Genomic DNA, 25,260 nt, shown 5'->3' on the forward strand with positions numbered 1-25,260 from the left:
AATGTTAGAACTTAGATCTGTTGATATGTGTTGTGTTAAGGAAGTCAGGAGAGGAGCTTCAGTGAGATTTGTGGAAGGTAGGAGGGCAAGATATAAGCTTTTTTGGATTAGTAATAGTGATGTATATGGCAGAGTTGGCATATTCGTTGCAGAGAAGTGGGTAGAAAAAGTAATAGATGTTATGTGTGTTAATAGTCGTATTATAGTGATAAAGTTTTTGATAGGTAATACGATTGTCACTTTTTGTCAGTTTATGCTCCACAGTGTGGACTCAGTGAGGAAGATAAAGATAAGTTTTATGATGAGTTAATAGCAGTCACATCAAAGTTCGGAGACACTGAATTTGTCATGGTGCGCTTTAATGGTCATGTTGGGAAGTCATCTGAAGGTTATAGGGGTGTGCATGAAGGCTATGAATTTGGGAGCAGAAATAAGGAAGGGGAGAGATTGCTTGAGTTTGGAATGGCAACGGACATGGTGGTTTGCAACACATCATTCAGTAAGAGACAGAGTAGGCTGATAACATATGAGTCAGGTGGCTGTAAGACACAGATAGATTACTTCCTGGTTAGAAAGTCAGACAAGAAAGTGGTGAAGGACGTGAAAGTTATATGGGGGGAAGAGTGTGTTTCCCAGCATAGGTTGCTTGTTTGTGATATTATCTTGAAGAGTGTTAGTCGTAAAGTCTGGAAACTGAAGGAAGAGATTGCAGCAAGACAATTTAGTGTAAAAGTTCAGCAGTTAGCCCACAATGGTCAGTGTGATAGTGACAATGTTGAAAGTACTTTCACTACTTGGAATAATTGTCTTCTAGAAGCTTCTGATGATACCTGTGGGTGGACAAAAGGACCAGCTAGACATAGACAAAGCTGGTGGTGGAATAATGGAGTTGACCAGTGTATAAAGGAAAAGAGGAAACTTTGGAAAAAGTGGAAGTCAGGTAGTAGTAAAAATATTTACTTAGAAGCTAAGCGTCATGCTCGTACAGCAGTGTATAAGGCGAAATCACAGGCAGAGAGAAACAGATTTGCAGATGTGTTAAGAAGGATAGACCAGCGCAATGAGGTATTCAAGATAGCAAAGCAAATGAAAAAGACTAATCAAGATGTTGTAGGTGAGAAGTGTATACGTAATAATAAAGTTGTTTTGGCTAGCACAGAGGAAGAGAAAAGGGTAGCTTGGAAGAATTATTATCAGAGGTTGCTTAACACTGAGTTTGATTGGGATGAGGACAATTTGTCTGATGATGATGTTGTAGAAGGGCCAGCTATGCAGATCAAGACAGGCTGCATGAGTATCAGGTATTGTTGCAGAGATGGTAAAAGCATCTGGATATATTGGAGTTGAGCTTATTACAAGTCTTGCTAATCAGATTATAAAGGATGGTGCTATTCTGAGTGAGTGGGAGTCGAGTTTAATAGTGAATTGTTTCAAGGGCAAGGGTGATGCATTAGAAAGAGGTAACTATAGATGTTTGAAGTTGGTTGATCAAGTAATGAAAGTTATTGATAAGTTACTTAGACAAAAGAATTGACATAGATAAGATGCAATTTGGTTTTGTTCCAGGGCGTGGCACTACAGATGCAATATTTTTACTCAGACAGCTTCAGGAAAAGTATTTAGGAAAGAGAAAGAATCTCTATTTTGCCTTTGTAGATTTAGAGAAAGCTTTTGATAGAGTGCCACGTAAAGTTATTTGGTGGGCTATGAGAAAATTAGGTGTGGATGAGTGGCTAGTTACGATGGTACAGTCTATGTACAGCAATGATAGAAATCGTGTCAGGATTAACGATTCACTTAGTGATGAATTTAGTGTAAATGTTGGTGTACATCAGGGTTCTTTTCTTAGTCCTTTGTTCTAATCTTAGAAGTGCTGTCGATGGAGTTCAGGAGAGGTTGTCCATGGGAGTTATTGTATGCAGATGATTTGGTCTTATAGCAGAGTCGATGGAAGAATTAGTTGAAAAGTTTGAGAAGTGGAAGAAAGGACTAGAAGGGAAAGGGCTAAGGGTGAACACAGCAAAATCAAAAGTCATGATAAGTAGCATTGCAGCCAAGTGTGACCTTGTAGTTGTGGAGTTTGCAGAAAAGGGGTTGGTTGTAACTCAATTTTTTGTCAGACTTGCAAGCATTGGGTACATAAGAAGTGCAGTAGTATTGGAGGAAGGTTAAGAGCTGACATCCAGTTTGTATGCAAGCAGTGCAAAGGTGAGATTATAGAGAATGAAGTATTTCCAGCTTCAATGATGTACAACAGTGGCTCGTTAGAGATAGTTGAGAACTTCAGTTACTTAGGTGATATGTTGGGCAGTGAAGGGGCTGTTGGAAGAAGTGTTACTTGCAGGATAGGTTCTGCTTGGAAAAAGTTCAGAGAGTTACTTCCTTTGTTGACTAGCAGAGTCTTGTCAATTGAGTTAAAAGGTAGGATGAGGCCTGTGTAAGAAGTGTCATGTTGAACGGTAGTGAGACATGGGCAGTGAAGCAGGAAAATCTTGACCGTTTAGAAAGGAATGATATGAGAATGGTTAGGTGGATGTGTAACGCCAGTCTGAGAGACAGAAAGAGTTCAGATGAGCTAAAAAGGAGGCTCAGTATCCGTAGAACTAGATTTTATCCAAATAAGAAGATTGAATTGGCTGGGGCATTTGGAAAGAATGGAGGGGGATAATTGGGTAAGAAAGTGGGGAGACTTGATAGTTCCTGGGGCAAAGCCCAGAGGCAGAACAAGAAAGACTTGGCAGGAGGTTATAAGGACTTGATACAGAGGAAGTTGAGTTTAGATCTAACACAGTCTAGATCAGATTGGAAGAGGGTCATTAATATACCCCGTATAACCCATGCTAGCATGGAAAACGGATGTTAAGCCAAGCATGATGATGAATGATGATGACTAACCTATTCAAAAAATAGCAGCTAGATTTAAAACATCACTGGTGTAAACCCCACCTAAAAAGAATCACAATTTTAAGTTGTTCGCTTGGTTTCTGTATGAAAAAAACAGAGTAGCAAAATGAAGAAATCTTCACAGAAGAAATTTTAATTTAACAAGAACTAAATAAAAACAACTAAATTAGTGACAACTCAAAGATAAGCAATATTAAAATTGTTTTCTAATTCACTACCAGGGTGTAATCCAGCGTTTTCAGTAATAAATTACCTTATTTATTTTTAAAATTTTGAGACAGCAAAGACTCAAGAAGTGTGTAATCTTAGTTGTGTCACCTTAGTTAAGAACCAGGTGCTATCCGTAGCTGTAACAGAACACATTACATCTATATATATTACGTCATATACGAAAACCCCTAGTGTAGGTGTAAACATATCCAACATACCCAATGCTGCAGCTACTAACCCTCCAAGGTTAAGGGAAACAAAATTAGAAATTCCTTAAAATACACTAATCTTAAATAAACAGTTTCAACTTTTTATATATGGTTTACGCTTAAGCGCTTTCATGCCTTGCAAGCTGGAAAAAACTCAAAACCACTTGATTAGCCTTGGCCATAGCTACATATGAAAATAAATTCAATTAAAGTGAGATTGACCGAAAAATTTAGCTCTGACTAACCGACAGTATGAAGAGATGAGGGTGCTGACTTGCCATAAAACAGTAAAAAAGCTCAGGAGCCCTCTGGGTGAGTTAAACCATGATGACTATATATATATATTCTAAAAAAAATACTAATCTGGGGTTAGTTTGAAAGTTTAATGTGACATTTGCCGACTGGGGGAATATGAGTATATATATATATGGGTTTTTTTCTAAAGAAATAACCTCTTAACTCAGCTCTAGCTAACACAACACAAAAAGTTATGAAAAATGTTAACAAAAACAATCCCAAGCTAGGTGTAGGTAAGGACCTAAAAGATAAGTAGGTCAGCTGTCGGCAGCTCAGTTCTTACGTGCTAGCTTCACTCCTAAACTCACGTTGTCTGAAGTAATGTTGTTTGATCCATTGACCCTAGTTTGTAGTTGGATAGACTTAGGGTATGTCTCTTTAAATTTGTGAAGTAAGCCATATAAGCCTAGCTAGGTTCAGTCAGCTTCACTAAAATAAAAATTAATTTTAAGAAGGTAAGAAGAAAATAATCCAGCTTCAGGAACAATTAAACAATCAGTCTAGCTGTCTTTGCTAAAGAAAATTCTGTTTGACTTTTGGCAGACTTTCAAATCATTTTCTCTGTGTCTAGTCCTCAACAACAAAGTTGTAAATATTTTTATTTTCATTTTGGCGCGAATACGAATTCAAGTAACAAGATCACAAAAATTGAAACCAAAAGTGGAAGCTCAGCTTCGTCCCCAAGGCTCTTTTTTCACTTTTAATAATAAATGGGGCGGGGATGGCGGTCTTTTTTTTGAGCGCCATCCCACATTATCATATTTCGGAAAACAATAAAGATTTTTCAAAAAAATTAAAGATTTATAGACAACTTTTCAAGCTCTATCATATGATAAAACCAACTTGTTTTAATATAGTGTCCTTTTACGTTGGCCCTGTTGTGTCATTCAGTCTTTCCGATATTACAATAAGGACCTTCTCAATTTTGATTTGGACCTTGCCAGTTCTTTCGCTATCCTTGAATCCAGGGCCTGCAGCGTTTTTTTATATCTAAAAACGCTACAGGCTCTGGGATCGACGCTGGCTTTTTCAATTTTCGCACAGACCTGTGTCTAAAAATGATAAGACCAAACCTTTTAAAGAAGGGTTTATTGTTTGTACTAGCCTAAAAAAGCATTCTCGTCCTTAGGGTGTGTTGCTTAATGTCAAAGACGCTAGCGCTTACTTGACCGCCTCGATATCAAAAAGGCAAAACCTAGGGACTAAGTTGGCTAAAAAGTTGTGTACATGTGTTTTCACCCAGTTGCAGTAATGAATTTTATACTATGATTGTCAGATCAGGAAAAGTTGATAGAGATTTTAGGGAAAAGACTTCTTTACTGGCGGATAGACGGCGGATAGTATTTCTTTAAAAACCAGAAGTAAAATTCTACATGTCTTTTTTTGTCAAATTCCTCGCTGGTCTAAAAATACAACGTATTGTCTAACGAACAAAAAAAGAAAAGAAAAAGAAAAACACCTTATTATGCAAAAAGTTATTTTCAACACATTTGATACTGGAAACTTAGGATTAGGAAACTGAGGATTGGATTAGGAAACTTGAAGCACGATAAAATATTTAGAAGACTATACGAGAATGCCCGAATATCAAACCAAAAGGACCGAGTAACACACCAAGCCAAAAAACCTGGAAAGTCTTAGTAAAAATAAGGTCTTGACGTAAGGAATAAAAAACTTGAAAATGTCTGAGTCAAAATTAAGAAGTGCTTCTTTGAATATCAGAAGCGCAGAGTGACACCTTCATCGTAGTTTCTGTTGTCGATGGATCTCGTCAATTGAGTTCCATCATGCATACAGGCATGTACAGGCAAAGATAAACAGATTAGGGAATACTTTACACTGTAATAATAAAATAATGGACGAGTTTGAAAAACAAATGCACCCCTTAAAAAGCAACATCGATCGATTTTCTACTTTAAAAATATTCGACCAAAAGAGTGGGACAAGAAATATCTGCCGTAAAAGTGATCCGACACGCCAATACACCTTCACCGAGATTTTTTCTGAAAACATGGAAATAAATCCGATGTATCATATGTTTAAATTTTTAAAATAACTAGTGAACACTCAACTGAAATGTATTAAAAACATCAACGAAAATATGAACATTTTCCTGTAATAAAAAGATATTGAGGACAACTGGGGAAAAAGACCTTACTATTATACCTATATTTACTATAAAGAAGATTGGAAAGTACCGTTCAAAATGTGGATATTTCTGTTCAAGAACAAGCAAGCTCCAAATGGGTTGGCATGTACCTTATACAATCCGAGAATTAACTCTCAGAATGACAAACTTGATGCAAAAATTCGAACTATGAATGAACATTTAAAATAAAAGGACAGTAGTAACTCCTTATTTTCTTGACATTCTGACTTTATTTGACCAAGATCTCTGACATTTACGTCATTTTTATTAGATTTTCTGTTTGGTTTTACAGCAATTAATTAAACAGACTATAAAAGCATTTTTTTAAAAACGGTCCTGAAATTTAACTTTCAATATTTAGAAAAAATGAAAACCAAACATATCCGACATTTTCCTGATTATTAAATGAAATGCTCATATTCCTGACTCTTTGCCAATATTTTTAAAATCGCTGGCAACTCCGGATATTCCTGATAGCGTCAACACCCTGAATTATTGTCGGTGTAGTGTTTGTGGGCGGTGTGTATTCTGATAAGAGGAAGTAAACAAGGAAGAATGTTTTTTAGATAACAGAAATACTTCAAAACAATCAGACGTGGTTTAAAAAAGCTGGCTTTGTTGATTGGAGGGCGGTTATTATCAGCGGAAATTAAATGCTGAAAGACAGAGCAGGGCGCTGAATGTACAGCCTTGTCCCATGGTGTTGTCTGATAAAATCATGATAAAAAATATGGACTATGACAAAGTGAAGCAGAAATGAATTGCTGCAAACGAGAATCTAAATTAGGACAATCAAGTCACCCTAGTCTCTCATATCAAAAAGAAAAAAAACCCTGGGGACGAGGGTGCAATCAAGTTATAGAATTTTAAAAAGAGAGATTAATTGTTTTCACGAGCCGCGTGCGGTAAGAAACTGAGTGTTGTGTATACATAGTGCAAGAAATATTTTCATAAAACATATATATTATTTTCATTCATATTTACAGAAAAATGCAAAACAATTCTTAAACAATACAAAGTTAACTAAAGTTTCTTTCACGTGTCTAGCTGACACAACAATGCGACCCCTCTTTTTATCCAATGAGCAGGCTCGACAGCTGACGGGATTCTCATCTCCATTACAAAGTTTGTTGAATGACCAGTCGTGGAGAGAGTACCTCTTCTTTCGCTAGTTTTGTACACAGGACAGTTGTAATGAACGCGACTCGCTTGCGCACCCTTCTTGCAAGGTTTAAGCCACATCTAAAAGAAACAAAAATTAAGGAGATTTTTCTGGATAAAAAATATATGTTGTCGAAAAAGCTTAATGGTAAAAAAAAATTTTTTTTGGTGAAATTAACTAAATTTTTGCAGTAAGTAAAACATCACAGCCTTTTTTTCCTTGTTTTAGCGAAAAAAGTTAATTGATTTTGACCGTGACCATTTTAACCCCACGTGAAATTTTAAAAACAATAATTGAACACAGTACTAATAGTTCAAGCTACCTACCACGGGCATTTCGTCATAAAGTTTCTTCGGAACAGATTCTCCCAGTACCATATTGTCTTTATCCCACTTCGCACCTTCCATAAAAAGTCCATTCACGTAAACACCTGGAAGATTAGAAATGTTCACAAAGTCACGCTGTGATGGCATGTGCACCAAACAAATATAAAAACTCCCGATAGGTAGACGGAAGGAAATATAATCTTAAATGGGGAAGAAAAATGTGTACAATTGCAAAAAGATTTTCCGTTTTGTAATATCTAGTTCTTTTTCAACATTGTTTTTGAGCTAAAAACTTTTTCCTTACACTTCTGTAAACCAAATCAACTTAAAAAATATCGAAATAGTTATTTTAACAGGATTACAGACTGTTCATATAGTGAGCCGGTTTTCCTGCTGGCTTGGCAAGGCGCTTACTGCAATATATCTCGTGATCATATGCTAATCTTAAATGCCATTAAGTAGGACTAAAACCTTTTTTATGTTATATTTTATGTTATATGAGTTGTTTGTGCAATAACCATGCACACTGCGTCAAAATTCATGTGATTCCATCCACTAGGCATTCCATTTTCTGCTGGGAAATTTTTAACTGTCAAGTTTCGTATGGAAAAAAAAACCATCCAAACTAATGGAGGCCCTATGTATCTTGACCAGAGTGACTGGCTAATATCATTAAAGCACGCGTAATTTTGACAAGGTTGTCGTAACGATAACGACATCTTTATACGGCACTAAAAAAACACATCTTACCATCTTCTGGTGGTTCTGGAAAATCTGATTTTTTCATCACTTCATAATCAAACGCCAACAAATCAATGGGAATCTTGTATTTTCGTGCATAGTTCTGCTGAGATCCTAAAGAGAACGAATATTTTGTCTAACAATAGCGAGATTTACATACGCATAGAAAAATAGATAGCATTGATAATATAATATGATAAAAATCGAAGTAAAAAAGTTGGGAACGAGTTGGTTTTACATGTTTTTGGCGCCAATTTTGTCAAGTATAAACAGCAGAAACCAACAGACTTTTAAAAGAGAACATTGATGCAGTTCAAATCAAAATATGGAAGATTTCAATGAATTATCGACAGTTAATCTAGCTCCGTATAAATGCAATTCCGGTACAAAAAACAAAAAATTAAAAACTTTTTATTATTCTTATCAGGCGACAAAGAAAAAGGCGTGCTTATAGAATAGATAGGAATTTCGCATGGGAAGATACAGGTACCACTAAAGGTTAAATAAACCCAGTCAAGAAGATATGCTTTACCTGTAAGGAAAGCCTGGGTAAAAAAGAACCCGGAAACCCAAAACACATTTGGCGCGCCGTTATCATACCAGTCTGTGAGAAACTTTAACCTGGCAAGCAAATCGTTGACGTAGCTTCCAAGAGGCTTTAAGGAGGGGTAAGATTTTGATCGCCACAAGCCTGGAATCTTGCCATTTAAGATACTGGAATAAACTTCTTCTAATTCGGAGGACATAACAACCAACCCCTAGAGAAAGAAAGCAGGATGTGACATTTTTAAATAATAGGTTATCGCACTGGAACTAGGGCGAAGCAGTTCAATTACTTTATATTAATAGGCTAATTTTACGTTTAAATTTTCTTAGTGTTTTCCAGATTAAATGGCAATCCGGTGCAAACTCACCTTGATAGCTTTTTTGAGATTAATGAGACTGGAACGAACGACTTCAGTAAGGTTATTAAAACGGTTCATCTCTTGCACCAATACCGTGTTCATACTCTGCGAAGAAAAAAAACATGAAGACAAATAGATGGATTGAATTGTTTCCGTCATTTTAAGATGGCCAGAGATTTAATTAAATCGCCACACAGCACCAAACAAATTTCCTATACGGCAATCATATTAAAATTTACTAAAAATTGGGAGAAACAAAATTTCGCCCTTGGTCACATAGTTGCAAGTAAAGTACCCTGTATCATTGTTAAAAGGGTTTTAATTCCTAGAGAGCAAAACCCCTGTTTATGTTAACCCCTCCAAGTGAATTTACACCAACAAATTTACACCAACACAAATCCAAGAGCTTCACCTGTGAATAGGTGGTAGGAAATTTACGTAATGTAGCTTCTGTGTCGAAGTTCTTCGGTAGTTTACTGAGAATATCTTCAGCAACCTCTCCAATGACGTCATCATCAGATTTGCCACCACCAGATGTTGCACGAGCCTGAAGGAAAAAAAAATGCAGATGTATCAGACTGGTCGCTTCCTATTTAACGAAAACAGGCATGGTAAAGCTTCTTTTGCTGTAAGGCACCATAAAGTTAAATCCTAAAAAATTCATTCCAACACGTAATGGAAAACTGTGTTTTTTGCAACACGATTGGAACCTAATCTGTTCTGACGTCCTGTAAAAGTTGAATTATCCAAACCTTTTTGCGTACAGGGGAACTTAGAATGAAGCTGAATTGACAATCACATCTAATTACACGTATTTTTTTATAAGCTAAAAACATTGTACTAAAATCTGAAAGATTTCTAACACCTTTGGTATTAACAGTATTGAATACAAGCAACACTTTGTTTTGGCCGCGGTTTTGAAATTATTTTACCAGCCTTACATTAATTTTGGCAATGTCTGGCTTCTTTTCGTGTTACATATTCATTTTCATTCGTTTGAGTATTAAGTAAAATTTGACATTAAATCGAACAATTATGTGTGAACACTGGTAATTTTAAGTCGGGGTTGTGATAATGGGGGAAAATTTTCTATTTTTTCCTAAGCAATCATTAAGCAAATTTTCTTTAAACTTAATTTTTTCGCAACTCAAGTACTAGGTCACAAGTCACGTTGCTTATAACAAAATACGTGTAGTTACGTTACGCTGTGAAGTGACAATCAGGCTAAATGCAGGTTTCTTATTGCTGACTGTTTCACATACAGGTGAGGTCCTTTAAATATTTCAAACGACTTTTCTCAGAAATTTACACATAGCGTTAGGGAAAGCTGATTCAATATCCTCTTTGATTTCGTCTTCTGTCCAACTTAAAAGTGAATTGTAATACCGAAATTTAAACCCTTTTTTAACACGTGTTTATTTTGACACGTGACCAAGTATATAAAAAAACTTTAAAAGAACATTTTATACCTGTGTAAGCAAAATGCTATCGAATAAGAGCTTCGTTTCTTGTTGGTCTTTCGTAATATCTGCGTTCGCATGCATACCAAATACCTCTGGATGTGGATTCAACGGAAGAGTTTTCACATATTCAATGTATGACTCATACTAAAACACAATCATAAGAAATGAGCACGTTCCAGTGAAATACAAACAAGGATTGTATTTTTTTTTTGTAAGCGCAACGTCTATAAGCAAATCCCAGTTCAGATATGGTAATTTTGAAAGCATATGCTAAGTGTATTTTCTAGTCTTGGGAGAATACTTCTGAGGTTCTTTTGCCTTATACTCAATAAAAAATAATTAACACAACTAGACTGTCTGAGCTTGGCCTTGCGTAGCTATACCTTTAGTTTTGTGGCTATGCTTTTTCGCCTATATTATTAGGCTACTTCACACTTATGTCTAATTTGTTAATTTTATTTGCGTTACGTCACGACGTGAACGCCTTGGCTGAGACTGACGTTAATAGCAAAAAACTTAGAAGCAACAAGGTAGACACAAGGTCATCTCCCGCGTGGTTACTAGAGACTATCTGGGATCAAAATGGGACCAATTTCCTGAAGTAGGGTTAACACGTCCGTTTCGGAACAGACGAATAGCTGACGTCATCGAAAACCCCTAAAACTCTAATGTCAGTTCAAGCGTACGTCAAAACAACACGATCCTATACATTTTCCTGATCAAGGTTTCAAAATTTACACAAGAGGTCATTGCTGACGTCAACAAATTTTTTAAACTGTTACCTTATCGGGTAAAAAAAGTCGGGGAAAAGTGACTAAATTTTTTGCAACTGACTTAATTTTTCCCTGACCAAAATTTCCCTCGATTATTTTTCCCCGACTAGTACTTTTACCCGATTTTTTTATACCCGACTAAGAATTTTCCCCGATCTTTTTTCTTTATCCTAAACTTTTTTTCTCATTAAAACCACCTTAATAAATTGCAAGGAAGATTACAAAAAAGGATCGGGGACATAAAAAACATAAGGGAGAGAATAATAAACAACATTTTACTTATTCTCGTAATTTTTGTACGAAAAACATACATAACAAATAAAAAAATTGATTCAAATCCCCTTGTGAGGTTATCTACAGTACAATTAAAAATTAGTCGGGGAAAAGTGACTTATTTTTCAAAAGTGGCTTAATTTTTTCCGCGACTAAATTTTAACCCGACCAAATTTTCCCCCATAAGGTATATCTCTTTAACCGCTGATTAAAACCGCGTGACCCTAACATTAATTTAATCGGTGTTTTAAACTCTACACAAGTAAAATCATTTGTGCTTTGACAGGTCATTGCTAACGTCATCAAAATTCAAATGATGGATCTTCTTTGTTTCTTTTTTAGCGAAGTGAATTTTTCCACGGGTCTTATCAACTGGTTTAAAGGTAAAAACAGGACTATTTCATCTATCCTTATAGCTCATAAACATTCAATTCTTCAGTTTATTTCCGCAATAAGCATAAATATATCCCAGCGTGATTTAGAACTTTCACTTGCTTATAAAAAAAGCAGCTACAAAAAATTACTGGTTAAACAGCGGATGTGTTAACTAGGTGAGTTAATTTGAATGTCATGTCTTATAAAACTCACAGTTCTTACAACGCTCTATGAAAGCCGGGGTGGGAGCGAATTAACCCTATCCTTCCGAAACTTTAAAATATTTTTTTTAAAAAAAAAGAACATAAAAAATAATTATATTTCTTCGTAGTCCAAAACCAATCCATTGCATTGATTTTATCGATTTTATAAGTCTTATCTGGAGGCGCTAATTTTTAAAATCTACCCCTCGTGAAGACATTATATCGCTACCTTCCCCCTCATTTAATAGCATCGGCGTTAAAATAAAATAAATCTACAAATAAACAAAACCCAAAACAAACGAATGTTACCTCGCCATCAGGTGGAGCATAATACAATCCACTTTCAGAAAAGGGATATTTCTCACTGGTAATAATGCTATCAACATAACACGTGTTCAGGATAGTCATTAAAGTGCGTCTATCACGATCGTCTGTCACTCGGCCGCCGTAATTACATTCACCAGTTAAATACTTCAACGCATCGTATTGAACATCCTAAATTTACAAGTGCGTAGTCGTCAGTAACAGGGAGTCAAATAGGCAACTAAACACCTCCTCAAAAAGAGATATAAAGCAGTTTTTTACCCCCGGCAAGGAAGGACTGGAATGATGAATGATCGAGAATTAAGGTGCAGCCGAAGTATCTATTAAAAGTTGGCTGCAACTACAACCCAATTTACAGCCGTAGAATTAAAGCGTCCTCAGTAATTCAACTACTTAGCGATATAACATATCATATCTCTTGGGTGTTATAAAAGTCATGCACGAAAACCACTTACGTCGTAATTATTAAGAAACATGCTGAGCTGGCGAACGCTGATTCGAAGATCTGTTTCGTTGAACTCGTAAGGTATATTCCAACCGAGAGGACCAAATTTCCTTCTTTCTTGAACCAGACCATGAAAGAAGCACAAGCCAAACAACAGCTTCTTGAATTCAAACTAAAACAAGCAACAATTAATTAATAAAGTCTGCTTTTTTATCAATCCCCAATTGTGAACCCTTTCGTTTAAAAAGAGCCCTCTTGCGCGTAGCAAAAGATGTTAAATCTTTGCTTCAAATCCATTAAGAAAAGCCATGTTGATTCAATACGCAATAAAATTGTTACCTGTTTTTTGCAGCCAGTAAAAAATTCTGAATCGCATATAGGATCGCTAAGGTACGATCGGTTAATGTTAGCACGAAGTCCTTTGGGCGGTTCGTTGGTAAGTTTAACCCCGTTTTGTAAAATGGTCACCGGAAATGACGGTGATGGGTAGCTAGTTAGGAACAAGCGGAAATCAGGATGTGTGTTTTCTGGATCCAAATCCTAAAAAATAAAAACGAATCACAGATTAGTTGTCCAGCAGTTGAAACAATATAGAACAAAAAAACCAACATGGGGTAGGGAACAGTTAAAAAAATCCAGAACAAGAAACCAACATGGCGCAGGGAGCAAACGGTCCGACGTCCTACATACACGTTTTAAATACAAAGCTGGAGCTCATGTGCGGTCGCTAACTTATCTTTTTTCCACGTGAACAACAACAGAGTCTTAAAATAAACGAAGACTCATGGCTGGCGCCACCTAACAAGCCTTCGCCTTGTGAAGGCTTTAGCCTTCATCAAATCTTTACAAATTTTTAACATTTCTAAATCCAAATCTTTATTCAACATGGGGCTAAAGACAATTTTTTTTTATTTCCCATACTGCGTAATAGTTCCTTAATATCAAATACTATCAATATTTGTTGATGTTTAAAATCTTTTATCTGCATGATGGCTTAGTCAAAAAAAAAAAAAAAAAAAAAAAAGCCTGAAAACATAAAAAAGCTAATCATATGCATTCCTACCTCACACACTTTCTCAAGCGTCGGCATCCAAGAAACTGCGAGATGGCAATTTTGCAATACAACCCATGTTCCTTCTTTAACACCTTTCTCGATCATTTTCATTGCTATCGGTCCTTGACCTTGCCCAAGTGAAAGTGAGCTGAGTTTGGCGCCACTGAATCCCTAAAAAACATGCCATGAAGCTTCGTTAGTGCAAGTTATTTGAGGTTAGAAATAACTACAGAAAACCTTAGTTGAGACAGTATGGTATACTTTGATAAAGTGACGGACTTGCTTATTTTAATTATGCAATGTTTGTGAGCCACCGTAATATTTTGGCCTGTCGAATCAAGGCGCCGTAAAGTGAAAGAAATTTCTGTTGTGCTTTGTTAAAACCAAACTCAAGCCATTTACATGAATATAGAGTCTTTTGATAACTATCCCAACTAATTGGTACGTACTAATCCTCTTTAACTCAACCAATTAAATTTACCTGATCATCTGCGAATTTTAACAGTGAAACCATTGGATCTGAACCAGGAGAGAGTACAAAGATAACTGGAGTGCAGCAACTTGAGTCTTCAAAAGATTTTGCCAGGTCGAAAGGAGGAGGCTCTATGTACTTCTTGCCATATTTGTTTGTAACAAAATTCTGAACGGCGGGTACGATCTGAAATAAGAAAGGACAACGTTGAACAGCGAAATTGTGTTGCCACAGTTCCTGTATGCAGAAGAACTAACACAAACAGAGTCTTATTCTGCTTAAACCATTTTTAACAGTGATCCGTTGTTTTGACTTTAAACGAGATTGGTCAACTCAGAGCGAAGCACTGACAGAAATCAATGCTTTTATGTTTTCAAGATAAATATTGGAACGCTTTACTAATGTAATGACTACGACAGAAAGTTGTATTTTTTTGTAAGGATAAAGCATAATACCGAGTTGTGTGAGACCAACCTCCAGCTGTCTGTTTGTGGTGCTCATGCAGACATTTATTATTTGTAAAAGAAAGAGCATGCATGCCGAAAAGACACAGAAAATAGTGTGACACCAAAAATATAGTGCGACATTTTTTACCTTGTCAGAGCGAATGCATCTCAAGACAACGATCTTCTGAAAGTCGTTCAACTTTGCATGCCATTCTTGTGGTAACTCGACCAATTGAGGTTCCTTAAGATAATAAAAGACATCTTGTTACTTCACAACTTTAAAAATCGAAGTCACTATAAAATGCTCAAGGATATATATTAATTTTTATAATCTAAAATTGGTAGGTATTTGTGGATAAAATGTCGTAAAAAACAGTGTCGTAACAGCAAAACAATGTCGTAACAAGAAAACAATGTTTTAATAAAAAAACAGGGTCGTTATAAGGAAACAAAGTCGTAACAAAAAAGAAACGTCGTAACAAAAGTGTTGTAACAAGAAAACCAAAACAAGAAAAAAATGTCACACATACGTTACTGTCGTAAATCTTCTTCCACCCAGCATCCGTTTCCTTTATCGATTTGTGGATCTTGTCAAAAACTGGAATTTCAGAAAGCCTGCAAAATTCATCCCATGATTGTTTCGGAAGCCAATGACTTGGATTCTCGTTTGGATTATCGAGACCAACACCTCCAGTCAAAAGAAACCTCCACTCGGACTCATTTACTTCGCCTTTGTGTTTCAGAAGGTTGATGCATAGGATCAAGGAGAACAAAAGCTATGAAAAAAGAAAAGAAAATAGTCGTTAAGATGAAGGAGAAAAGGCGACTCTTTGATTTTGTTACTGGTAATTAAAGGGGCTACGAACCGGTTATAAAGCTCACATTCCGTATATACCGCCCACATATTAAAAATCCGGCAAACGCATTGTGCGCAATGAACAGACCAGCGCACTTTGTTTGCTGCTTCAATATTTTTTTTCGAAACGTATATTAAAAAGAAATATTTGAGCAAGACTCTTCTAGATGAAAACATGATCAAGACTAAAAATTCTAGATATATCTATATGTTTGAGTCTGTAAATTACATACATGCCGGAAAAATAGCCATTTTTGTTTTTCACCGCCATCAGCTCTACTTTCGTGTAAGTCACTAAAGTCGAAAACCAACAGCCGTTCCGTAGCCCCTTTAATATAGTAGCATTACTGGTACTTCCAGAAGTTTATAAAGCCTTAATGTTAAATGAAACAAAGCAATCACGTAGCATTTTATTTCGCTAGGACTTCGTGTGGATTCCTTTTGTCGGTTACATAAAATAATTACGTAATTCTAAAGTTTTCACAAGAGCAGCAAATCACACCATCAAACTGTGGTCATAAATGTCTGAATCAAAAGCATAACGTTGTCATACGCCGCATAAAATATGTCTTGTGAATCCAACAACAACAACAAAAAGAGAATGAAAGGCAGCATTACCTTATCTTTCTCAAACAGAGATCGACATATATTACAGTACAGCGAATATGTGAAATGATTCTCGAGATTTTGCAACCTGAAAGTAAAAAAATCAATCAACTAACCAAACGTGTAAAAAAATCTTAGAAGACTTGTCTAATGTTGTATATACATCTTTAAAACTGCAACGAAAAAATTTTTTTTGCTCTCAATATAGCGAGCACAAATAGTGTTACAGAATGATGAAAATGGATGTGAAAACTACACACTTACAGAGAGTTTTGTTTTAAAAAATACAAAAAGTGATAAAAAGTGACAAAGGTTTTAGATAAAAATAACACAAACGCAAAGGACATTTTAGGTACAATTAAGGCATCCCTATTCCGCAAACTAGTTTCAAAGCAATGACCAAACCAATTTCGGTCATGTCTTCACAGAAAAAAGCCACATATAAAACTACATAAATATGATAAAAGAAATCAAACCTCTTGTTCAGATCCTCTGCTTGTTCTGAGTTATCTATAGAGCTGATAAACAAGTTAATAAACCATGACAACGAGTACTGATACATAGGATCGATATTCGCCATGTCAGCAATAGTGAAAAACAAAACTGTAGAATGAATTGCAATTGGTTTATAGCCAAGTCGAGCAAGATCAATTTTTTTCTCTGTTTCTTCTGCAACAGCCTAACAAATCCACAACAAAATCAATTTTAAATTACAAAAATAACAACAACAACAACAACAATAACAAAAGTGCATCAACAACTAAAATAACAACAACAAAAACAATAACAACAACCACGAACAACAACAAAAACAACAACAGCAACAACAACAGCAACAACAACAAAAACAACAACAACAACAACAAAATCAACAACAACAACAAAAGTGTAACAACGACAACAGCACCAGTGAAAACAACGAAGTTTAGAAATGAATAAAGACACCTGTTTCTCAGCAATCTCATTGGATAATACTTTGGAAGAAGACAAAACTTGGATGGCAGTTTCATCTTCGAGAATATTTCCTTCTGACGATGACAACACTTCTAGAATTTTATCTTCGATCTCTTTTAGCTGCCTAAAATACGAAAACAAAACCGTGTGCTACTGCTTCTACTACAATTAGAGCTGCAACCTATCAAAATAAAAAAGATGTCTATAAAACGCAAAATGCATCATAATTCATTTTATTGGTAATTTCGAGATGCAATTCTACATATTAAACAAATTATATCATCTCACGGACAAACTTGTTTACAAACAACTACATAATTTCATCTTCCAGTCTAAAAAACTGACCACTGGTCAAAGATCGAATAGTTTGTTTACCTTTTATTCTCTGCACCTTGTAGAATCAACGCATTCTTTTCTTCTTCTAATTCCGGCCTTTCTCTGGCAACAACAATACCGAGCAATTGATCTTCTAAACCTTCTGGTGTTATCATAAAGTTTAGCAGAGTTACCTAAAGAACACAGACCGTAACTGTTAAAGGTGAGCAGAGAAGTGCATTCTTCAAAAAAGTGTGCTTTCACCTAAAAAACGGTTTTTTATAACATACTTTTTGGGGTTCATCCTGTACTTTAAAGATTTCCTTTCTTTAATTTATAGGGTCAGATCCCTGTTGTATAATTTCTTTTTAGCAGGATCCCTCTCATTTTATCAATCTACTTTTTTCTAAATATTGGGCGGGTTAGCAGTTGAAAGTACCTATAATCTCAGCCTCAAGTTGAGAAGTATTGTGCTTCTTATTAAGAAAACACGTGTAGACTGGAATAGTTTCTTTCCTCTTTCAATATACCCATTTAAATAAAAATAGGGGTAAAGGCGCTTTAATTTAAAAAGGCCGTTAAATGGCGTTGTTACCTTAACGGCTGTTTCTGGCGGATAATGAGGATTCCTTAGCTTGGTTGTGATATAAAACCTAAAAAAAAATTAAAATCGCCAGTGAAGATTTACAGGACAATGAAATGTTAAGTTTATATGTTATATCTGATAATCACATGCTAATCACAAAATGTTTTTTTACCTAAAGTCTTTCGAGTACTCGATGGTGCTGTCACCCAGTCTAATGCACATTGAACCACCCTGTTTGAAGACCTGCTTGAGAAGTAACGGTTCCAGTACAGGATCCAATTCCTCACCAACATTCTCTAGAAGCACCTAAACAAAACAAGACTTATTAGAAGACATTATATAGGTTTGTATGAAAACTTGATGGAACTAAAATAAATAAAATTGTGAGTATAATGCATAACATTTAAAAGACTTCCGGGGTTTACCAGTTAGATGGAAAATTAACTCACTCACAGATAAAAACTATGGCCATGGCCTATGAGGGTGCAGATGTAGGTGCGATGACGTATTATATTTTCAGCAAGGCAGCAATGAAATATTTGTAATTTACTTCAATATCAGGAAGAAAAACATACTCACTGGATTTCCGAACTGGATGCTATTTTCAAGTGTCCGTATATAGTCAGCGTCAGATAATTTGATCACTTGCACTGCTCCCTTCTCCATGTTCTTGATCCATCGATTTGCTTGACCTTGAGGATCGATCATCAGTGGCCATCGGTTCGAGTTACTAATGAACAAAATAAAATTGACTTTATCGGAATTAAAAAAAGCAAAACTAGCCCTTCATGTGATACTACTAACCAATTGATCATATACAAAAATAATCTTTTTTCATCAATTCACTGTTTTTACCTGATAATTATGCCATTTTCAATAGAGAAGTTGTCCGTTGGAAGGCCAAATATATTCCAGTCACGAATCTTCACTGGGTCACCAAGAGTAACTGTGGGGGAGATAACATCAGAACATGGCACGCCTGTGTCTTTACATGTTTTTGTCCATTCGTCAGCTTGTTCCTATATGAAAGAAATATAGATAGATATCTAAGTGAGAAAAATTTAAAAAAGAATTAGAAATTTCTGTTCTGTAAAGGATATATTTTTCATTTTGAAGTGTTTAGAGAAAAATCGAGCGAAATACATTGAAGGTTGTGGCTTTTTTTAGGAAAAATTGTCTTTGCGAGAAGACCTTTCCCAACTTGTATTGCTTTTTGTATGGACTTACAAAATATTGACCAATCAAGTCGCTACAAAAAATAATTCAGTGGGTGTTCTTTTTCGCTACAACAACTTTGCACACTTTTAAAAGCAAGTGAATCTCGTTAACTTTTTTTTGTCCTAAACCTTTTTTTACATATTTATTTTGCTTGTAATTTCGAAGAGTAAATCAGCCTTAAAATGTATTTTTGGACCCGTTTTGGCTCATTTTGCGCATAAACCCGTCATTTTTAGGCCGGTAAAATTTTTTCTAAAAACTGACTTCGTCACATTCGAGGGGCCATTGTTCTTTATCTTTGTAAAAAAATCCAGTTCTGAGGGACGGACGGACGGTCCAAAAATTACCTGTCTGTAGTTCGACGTGAATGCACCGAGATAAGCCACCACACCAGAAGATATCAACACATCGCCAGATAGATTCTCATACATAACAGCCAACTCTGAAGCACTCTTGCTCCATCTATCTTTTTCACCACCTAGCCCTCCAATCAGTTTCTCAGCTCGATCAAGTTTCTTGCTACATTGGTCAACCTGAATAGAAAATAGAGGTACGTAAAATAATGCACCAAGTTTCCTTGGAGGTGCCCACACTTAAAACTAAGTCATAAAAGCTCCTTAAAATAACAAAAATTAAGGAATTATTAGTTATAATTATTATTTATACTTAAATCAAAGTAAATTGAAAAAACACAATTATTTGTAGATTTTTTATATTCCACAGCCTACAACCCTGGGCATTATATACTCCGGAAAAGGGTGAAATTTCAAAGATCGCAGCCACAAGCAATTAAGAACGCCGTTTCTATCTAAGTAACACACACTGCGAACTTGTCAATACAGCGGGCTTAGGACTTAGGTTATTTGGTTAAGCCAAAACTTTTAATGAGTGCTAATTTTTGCTGACGTCAGCTACCACCTTATTTTGGAGCTTTCTCCGTGATGAAGTGAATCGTTCCAAAATGCGGACATTGTGGAAAGTGCAGATAGCGCATTTTCAAAATTCTAATTTGGCATGGGTATTTGGCCGATACCCATGACAAATTAGAACTTTTGCAGCCTACTGCAAAGCACTGACCAAGTGATACTGTTTGCCTTTGTCGAGAAGGAGCTAAATAATGTATAATTTTTCAAATAATATTTCCAGGGTGGTAGTTACAGTTGGTACCTACCTGGTTTTCCAAGTCTTCTTTCTTTCTTGTGTTGATCTCAAAGGTTTCTTGCAACTTAGCAAGCTTGTCTTGTACTTCTCTCAAGTTGCTTCGTTTCTTTTCCAAGCTCTGCAGGTAAAATACAAAGACTGCTTAGCATTTGTGAGGAGCTTAACATTTTCTATAATAACGTAGCTCACAACAAAAACCAGGGGAGAAATCTTAGAGTGTACACAACTTGCAATGCGTTACGCATAGGTAAGACAGAAAAAACCTTAGCCTGGTGTAGTTACACAATTTTAATTGGAAAGCCACAACTAATTTTGAAAAGTTACTCTATCGCTCTCATCAGTTTTCATAAAAAAATATCCGACCTCCATAGCAACTGCAAGTTCTCCTTCAGCAACTTTTAACGCAGCCTTTTTTGGAGCAACAACTTTTGCTACCCTACAATAAGGAATTACACAAATAATAATAGCCAACCGTACTATATTTGCACTACAAAAACAATAATTATTAACCGACCTATCATAAGCCTCAATAGCAACCACCCATTTACATAGACCTTCGGCTGCAGTGGATGCGGTTCGAATTTTCTCAGGAACAAATTCAGGATCACTGACATATTTATCTCTTATGACTTTGATGTATGCAGCTGGTATGTTGTCCTGTAAAATTAAATTATGTTTATAATTAAAACGTAATTGATTGGAGGTTTTGTTGGCCCGTTAAAAATTACTAACAGGCAGGCAGGCATTAAATGTCATTTTGGTATTGCAGGTGCAATACCAAAATGACATTTAACCAACATTACTGACCTTATCAAAAGTTTTCAGTGATTCCAAAAACTTCATGTCACCTAGCAGTTTTCGAGACGGTCCCCAAAAATCCTCAATGCGTTTACCTGCAAGAATACAATATTTTTAACCAAACATTTTTATTTTATATTATATGGTTGGTAAATAAACTGAATAGGGTGCCACACATTTCAAAATTAAAAAGATCGGAGAAATTTTGTTTTTGTTTTTTGAAGAAATTTATTAAAATATCTATAAAAATTTTAAGACTTGAGAATTTTTGTTAAGTCAATTGTACTATAGTATTACTGAAGTCCATAGAATCGTTAAAATGAATTCCATCTCTAGAAAAAATGAAAGTTATATTTAGAAAAGTTACTGACAAAAATAGACTTAAGAAGAAAAATTTAAAAAATGGCAGAAGGGAGGAGTTGTAAGGAAGCTTGGCAACCATGCTATACATTTAATTGAAACTTTCTATGGGTAAAAAAGAACCGAATTTTAATAGGTTCCATTTGGACAAATGGAACCTATTAAACTTGAGAGTGATCCAACCGTTTAGGATTGAGAAATCAAACGGTATGTTGACATGATATTAAATAATATTCAATTACACGAGCTACTATCTGGTATCTTGCAAACTAGCAACGTCATTTTTAAATCAAACTCCGGGTAAAACATATATTAGGGCTGCAAAAGTCATCGTGTAGGACACACACACAGAACAGTGATGACGACTGGTGAGTTCTATAAAGCAAATATGAAATGCAAGAAATCAACAAGATGGCAATGGAAATCTAACAACGCACCAGTTGCAGGGTCAGGAACTCTCTCCGGTTTTATGCCTTTCAAATGACAAATTGCTTCCATGACCATTTTAACACCACCAGGTGGATTTTTCATGGTTTTCACCACAGTGATGTCCTGTGGTGTCAGGGTGTTTAATGCTGCTAAAGCTGATTCAAGAATGGGAATTGCTTCTCCTAACTCTTTATCACATTCATCTTTTATGGCTTTGGCTGCATTGGCTTGTTCGTTTGCAACAGCTTCATCTGCTTTAACAATCTTTAAAAAAAGTGGTCACAAAAAGTTAATTATGTGGAATAGACTCAACAGTCCAATCTTTTACAATAAACCCATCAGTTAATCCACAAGACGCTATAATTGTTTTCAAAAGACTTCAAGATAACGTTCCTGAAAGCACGAATTTGTAGCATTCAATCACAATTTCTAATCACTCGCTGCAATTAATCAGAACAAGAACAATACTATTTAAAAAGGAATTTTAATTTTCCTTATGCAAAGCCGAGTTTACGAAGTGGTGGAGTTATAATATCCAGTCTGAGTGCTAACATAATAGCCTCTTTATGAACGAAAACAATTGATTCATTTTTCAAAATCAGGAACAATGATAATAAAGGGCATACCTTCTCTGTTTTAGCAACTTCCACAGAATCCACTTCAATGACTTTCATCACTTCGTCAACTTCTTTCTGTGCAACAACTAGCTTCGGCTGCAGATCTCGCAGCTCTACCTGCATGGTTGATACCTTAAAAGAAAAGAATGCGTTTGTGAGTACACTAACATAAAAATCAATCACTTAATACATTAAAAATACACAGCTAAAGAAATACTAGTTTAAAAAATTAGGCCACGAATAGGCATGACTTATGATAGCTTAAAAAGGTTATAACTTGATTTGATCACAAGTGTAATACGTTCTTCTGTTTTTATATTGTGAAAAATAAAACAAATCTTTTCACTGTTTTCTTTAAGGTATAGTAAAATAACACAATAAATCAATGTTTTGAAAAAAAAACGAAGCGAGAAAGTCTACCTGTGATGCTGCAGATGCTAATTTTTCTAGACCAACTTCATATCTTGTCTTCTGTTTCATCACAGTTCTAAAGTTTAAATTAAGATTATGAAGAGAACACGCGTAGAATACAAAAAGAACCAAAAATAAATAAAATTTAAATATAGCCACTCTTTGTAACCTAGTCTGCTAAGAAAAACGCTACCTTCTAATTATACCATTTCTCTTTTTTTGGCTTATATAGCAATACTGGCATAGACTGAGTTAGTTTCATTTTTCTCACAAACACACTTTACGCTGCAAATTTGAGTTAATCAAATTTATGAAGAATATGTAAAGAAGGTAGAGTCATCAAAGCCAGAAGTCAGCTTTATTACGTTGGGAAACATAAAAAATGCGTTTAATTAAAAAACAATACATCAGCATTATAACAACACTTCTCAAACTGTTTTCTTTAAAGTACAATAAAACAGCACGATAACCAACTTTCAAATCAATTAGAATAATTCCAGCTTCACAAAGAAAACCCAACTTACTCCTGTCGTTGGTTGAGTAAGGTCTTGTAGGTGCTAATCAACTCTAAGTAGGATGTTGGAGTGACGTAGTTGTGTCGTTTCAATTCCACGAAGAAACGGAGAGACAAATCACGAGTGGTGATATGAAAGTTTTTGCACATTTCCACGCACCCTTTTATAACTTGAGAGGAAAGATTCACATCAGCGAGAAATCTCTGTGCAACGACTGTTAGTGCATCTTCTGGCCACTCCTGTAGAGAGGAAACTAGTTTAAAAATAAAGGGGTCAATGAATCTGCAGCTAACATTAATCATCTAATATCGCGAACAGCAACACAGATTGCTTCATTCGGTTTTCTTCATTAATTTAAAAAACAAAATCATCATTACATCTCCAAAACAAAACATGGTAATGAATTAAATTTAGCTGACAAATGACCAAATTTATCATACTTGTGACAAATCTCTCTGCAAAGGTCAACAGTGATTCATGAGAGATGCTTCAGGCTACCCAACAGATTTTTTATCCTTTATCAAAGTCCATACCTGAAACCAATCTATTGTACAGCAATTAATCAACGATGGGAACTTCCTCAATCGATTTCTAAATGCTTCTCCTATAGGACTCATTGCTAGAACAATGTGCAACATTTCTTTCGTTCGCTCAATGAACATATTAAACAATGCCAGAGGTGAACCATCTGTTTGACGAGCTTTCTCCTTTTGCCTAAAAAAAGTGCCTCATTTCAAATACACATAAATAAAAAAAAACAAGAACAAAAAATAGAAAAGAAATAAATGCAAAGAAATCAAAAATGGAGCAAAAATGACAAAATACAGCAACAGTCTGGATCAATTTAGTGCCGATCACAAAGATATAATTATAAATTTTAAAAAATTGCAACAATGGTCAAGCTGAATTTCCGCAAAACAGAACAGAACGGAACAATCTTTTAATTTGGCTGGTTATGGTGCCAATTATTTTTTTTTTTAAATCTTATTTCTAAAACTATGGAAAAGATTTCAACTATCAGTTTGACCTAAAACAGATCGAGACAGAGAACTTTATCAACCAATTAGATTTCAGAGTTCAAGTTTTTGATCCAATGAGTTTGCTATTGATTGAAAATCTGTCTTGACTACAACAACTGAACACAACACACTCAAGAAGAAGCTTACTTATCAATTTGTCTCATCTTCTCACATATTTCTTGTCGCTCATCCAACGCAAATAAATTAGGTACTTCTCCAGCATTTAGCAAATTATTCAAATCCTCTAGAAAGGACTCCTGCTTGATTTGAGTGTCGGTAAATAAAAACACACCAGGAACTTCTCCTTCGACTGTTTTTCTTAAAATCAACTTCAGATCTTCCCTCCATTCAACACTGGTGTAACCACGTGAAATTTCAACCTTGTGAAAAGAATCGAGTGAGATATCATATTTAATTGCAATCATATTGGCAAATACCTTATTTATAGGAGATTAACGTTGCACTCAATTAACGCCGATTTGAATAAAGTGCGTTAATTAAGTGGTGTTGATTTAGACTACAGTTACAAAAGCCACCAGAAGTTAGTGCTGGAGCGAAATGAACTAAACTCTACTGGTTGAAAAAAGTGCATAAGTTTTTTTATTTTTTATATTGCTAAAAAGAATTCTCTTACTGGTTCTTTATCTTTTTATAACGTTTGATTTCATTATACTACCCTTAATT

At 35.4% G+C, this 25,260-nt stretch overlaps 1 protein-coding gene across 1 annotated transcript in view; it reads right to left on the reverse strand.

Moving 5' to 3' along the window:
• Positions 1-6,714: 6,714 nt before the first annotated feature.
• Positions 6,715-25,260, reverse strand: part of LOC130641858 (dynein axonemal heavy chain 7-like) — a 52,609-nt gene continuing 34,063 nt past the window's right edge. The window contains exons 46-78 of the mRNA XM_057448858.1: positions 24,724-24,956; positions 24,091-24,271; positions 23,567-23,796; positions 23,052-23,118; positions 22,641-22,763; positions 22,023-22,278; positions 21,235-21,320; positions 20,942-21,084; positions 20,791-20,863; positions 20,438-20,545; positions 19,614-19,799; positions 18,904-19,067; positions 18,628-18,778; positions 18,221-18,354; positions 18,058-18,115; positions 17,523-17,656; positions 17,139-17,271; positions 16,670-16,872; positions 16,206-16,281; positions 15,262-15,507; positions 14,880-14,972; positions 14,295-14,471; positions 13,823-13,984; positions 13,099-13,299; positions 12,770-12,931; positions 12,300-12,485; positions 10,373-10,510; positions 9,316-9,450; positions 8,913-9,008; positions 8,531-8,756; positions 8,008-8,112; positions 7,258-7,361; positions 6,715-7,011 (exon numbers count right to left, since the gene is read on the reverse strand). Coding sequence (XP_057304841.1) covers positions 6,805-7,011; positions 7,258-7,361; positions 8,008-8,112; positions 8,531-8,756; positions 8,913-9,008; positions 9,316-9,450; positions 10,373-10,510; positions 12,300-12,485; positions 12,770-12,931; positions 13,099-13,299; positions 13,823-13,984; positions 14,295-14,471; positions 14,880-14,972; positions 15,262-15,507; positions 16,206-16,281; positions 16,670-16,872; positions 17,139-17,271; positions 17,523-17,656; positions 18,058-18,115; positions 18,221-18,354; positions 18,628-18,778; positions 18,904-19,067; positions 19,614-19,799; positions 20,438-20,545; positions 20,791-20,863; positions 20,942-21,084; positions 21,235-21,320; positions 22,023-22,278; positions 22,641-22,763; positions 23,052-23,118; positions 23,567-23,796; positions 24,091-24,271; positions 24,724-24,956 — 4,977 coding nt within the window. The 3' untranslated portion in view covers positions 6,715-6,804. The remainder of the gene's footprint in view (positions 7,012-7,257; positions 7,362-8,007; positions 8,113-8,530; positions 8,757-8,912; positions 9,009-9,315; positions 9,451-10,372; positions 10,511-12,299; positions 12,486-12,769; positions 12,932-13,098; positions 13,300-13,822; positions 13,985-14,294; positions 14,472-14,879; positions 14,973-15,261; positions 15,508-16,205; positions 16,282-16,669; positions 16,873-17,138; positions 17,272-17,522; positions 17,657-18,057; positions 18,116-18,220; positions 18,355-18,627; positions 18,779-18,903; positions 19,068-19,613; positions 19,800-20,437; positions 20,546-20,790; positions 20,864-20,941; positions 21,085-21,234; positions 21,321-22,022; positions 22,279-22,640; positions 22,764-23,051; positions 23,119-23,566; positions 23,797-24,090; positions 24,272-24,723; positions 24,957-25,260) is intronic.

Source organism: Hydractinia symbiolongicarpus, chromosome 4, assembly GCF_029227915.1.
Source record: "Hydractinia symbiolongicarpus strain clone_291-10 chromosome 4, HSymV2.1, whole genome shotgun sequence".
Lineage (NCBI taxonomy): Eukaryota > Metazoa > Cnidaria > Hydrozoa > Anthoathecata > Hydractiniidae > Hydractinia > Hydractinia symbiolongicarpus.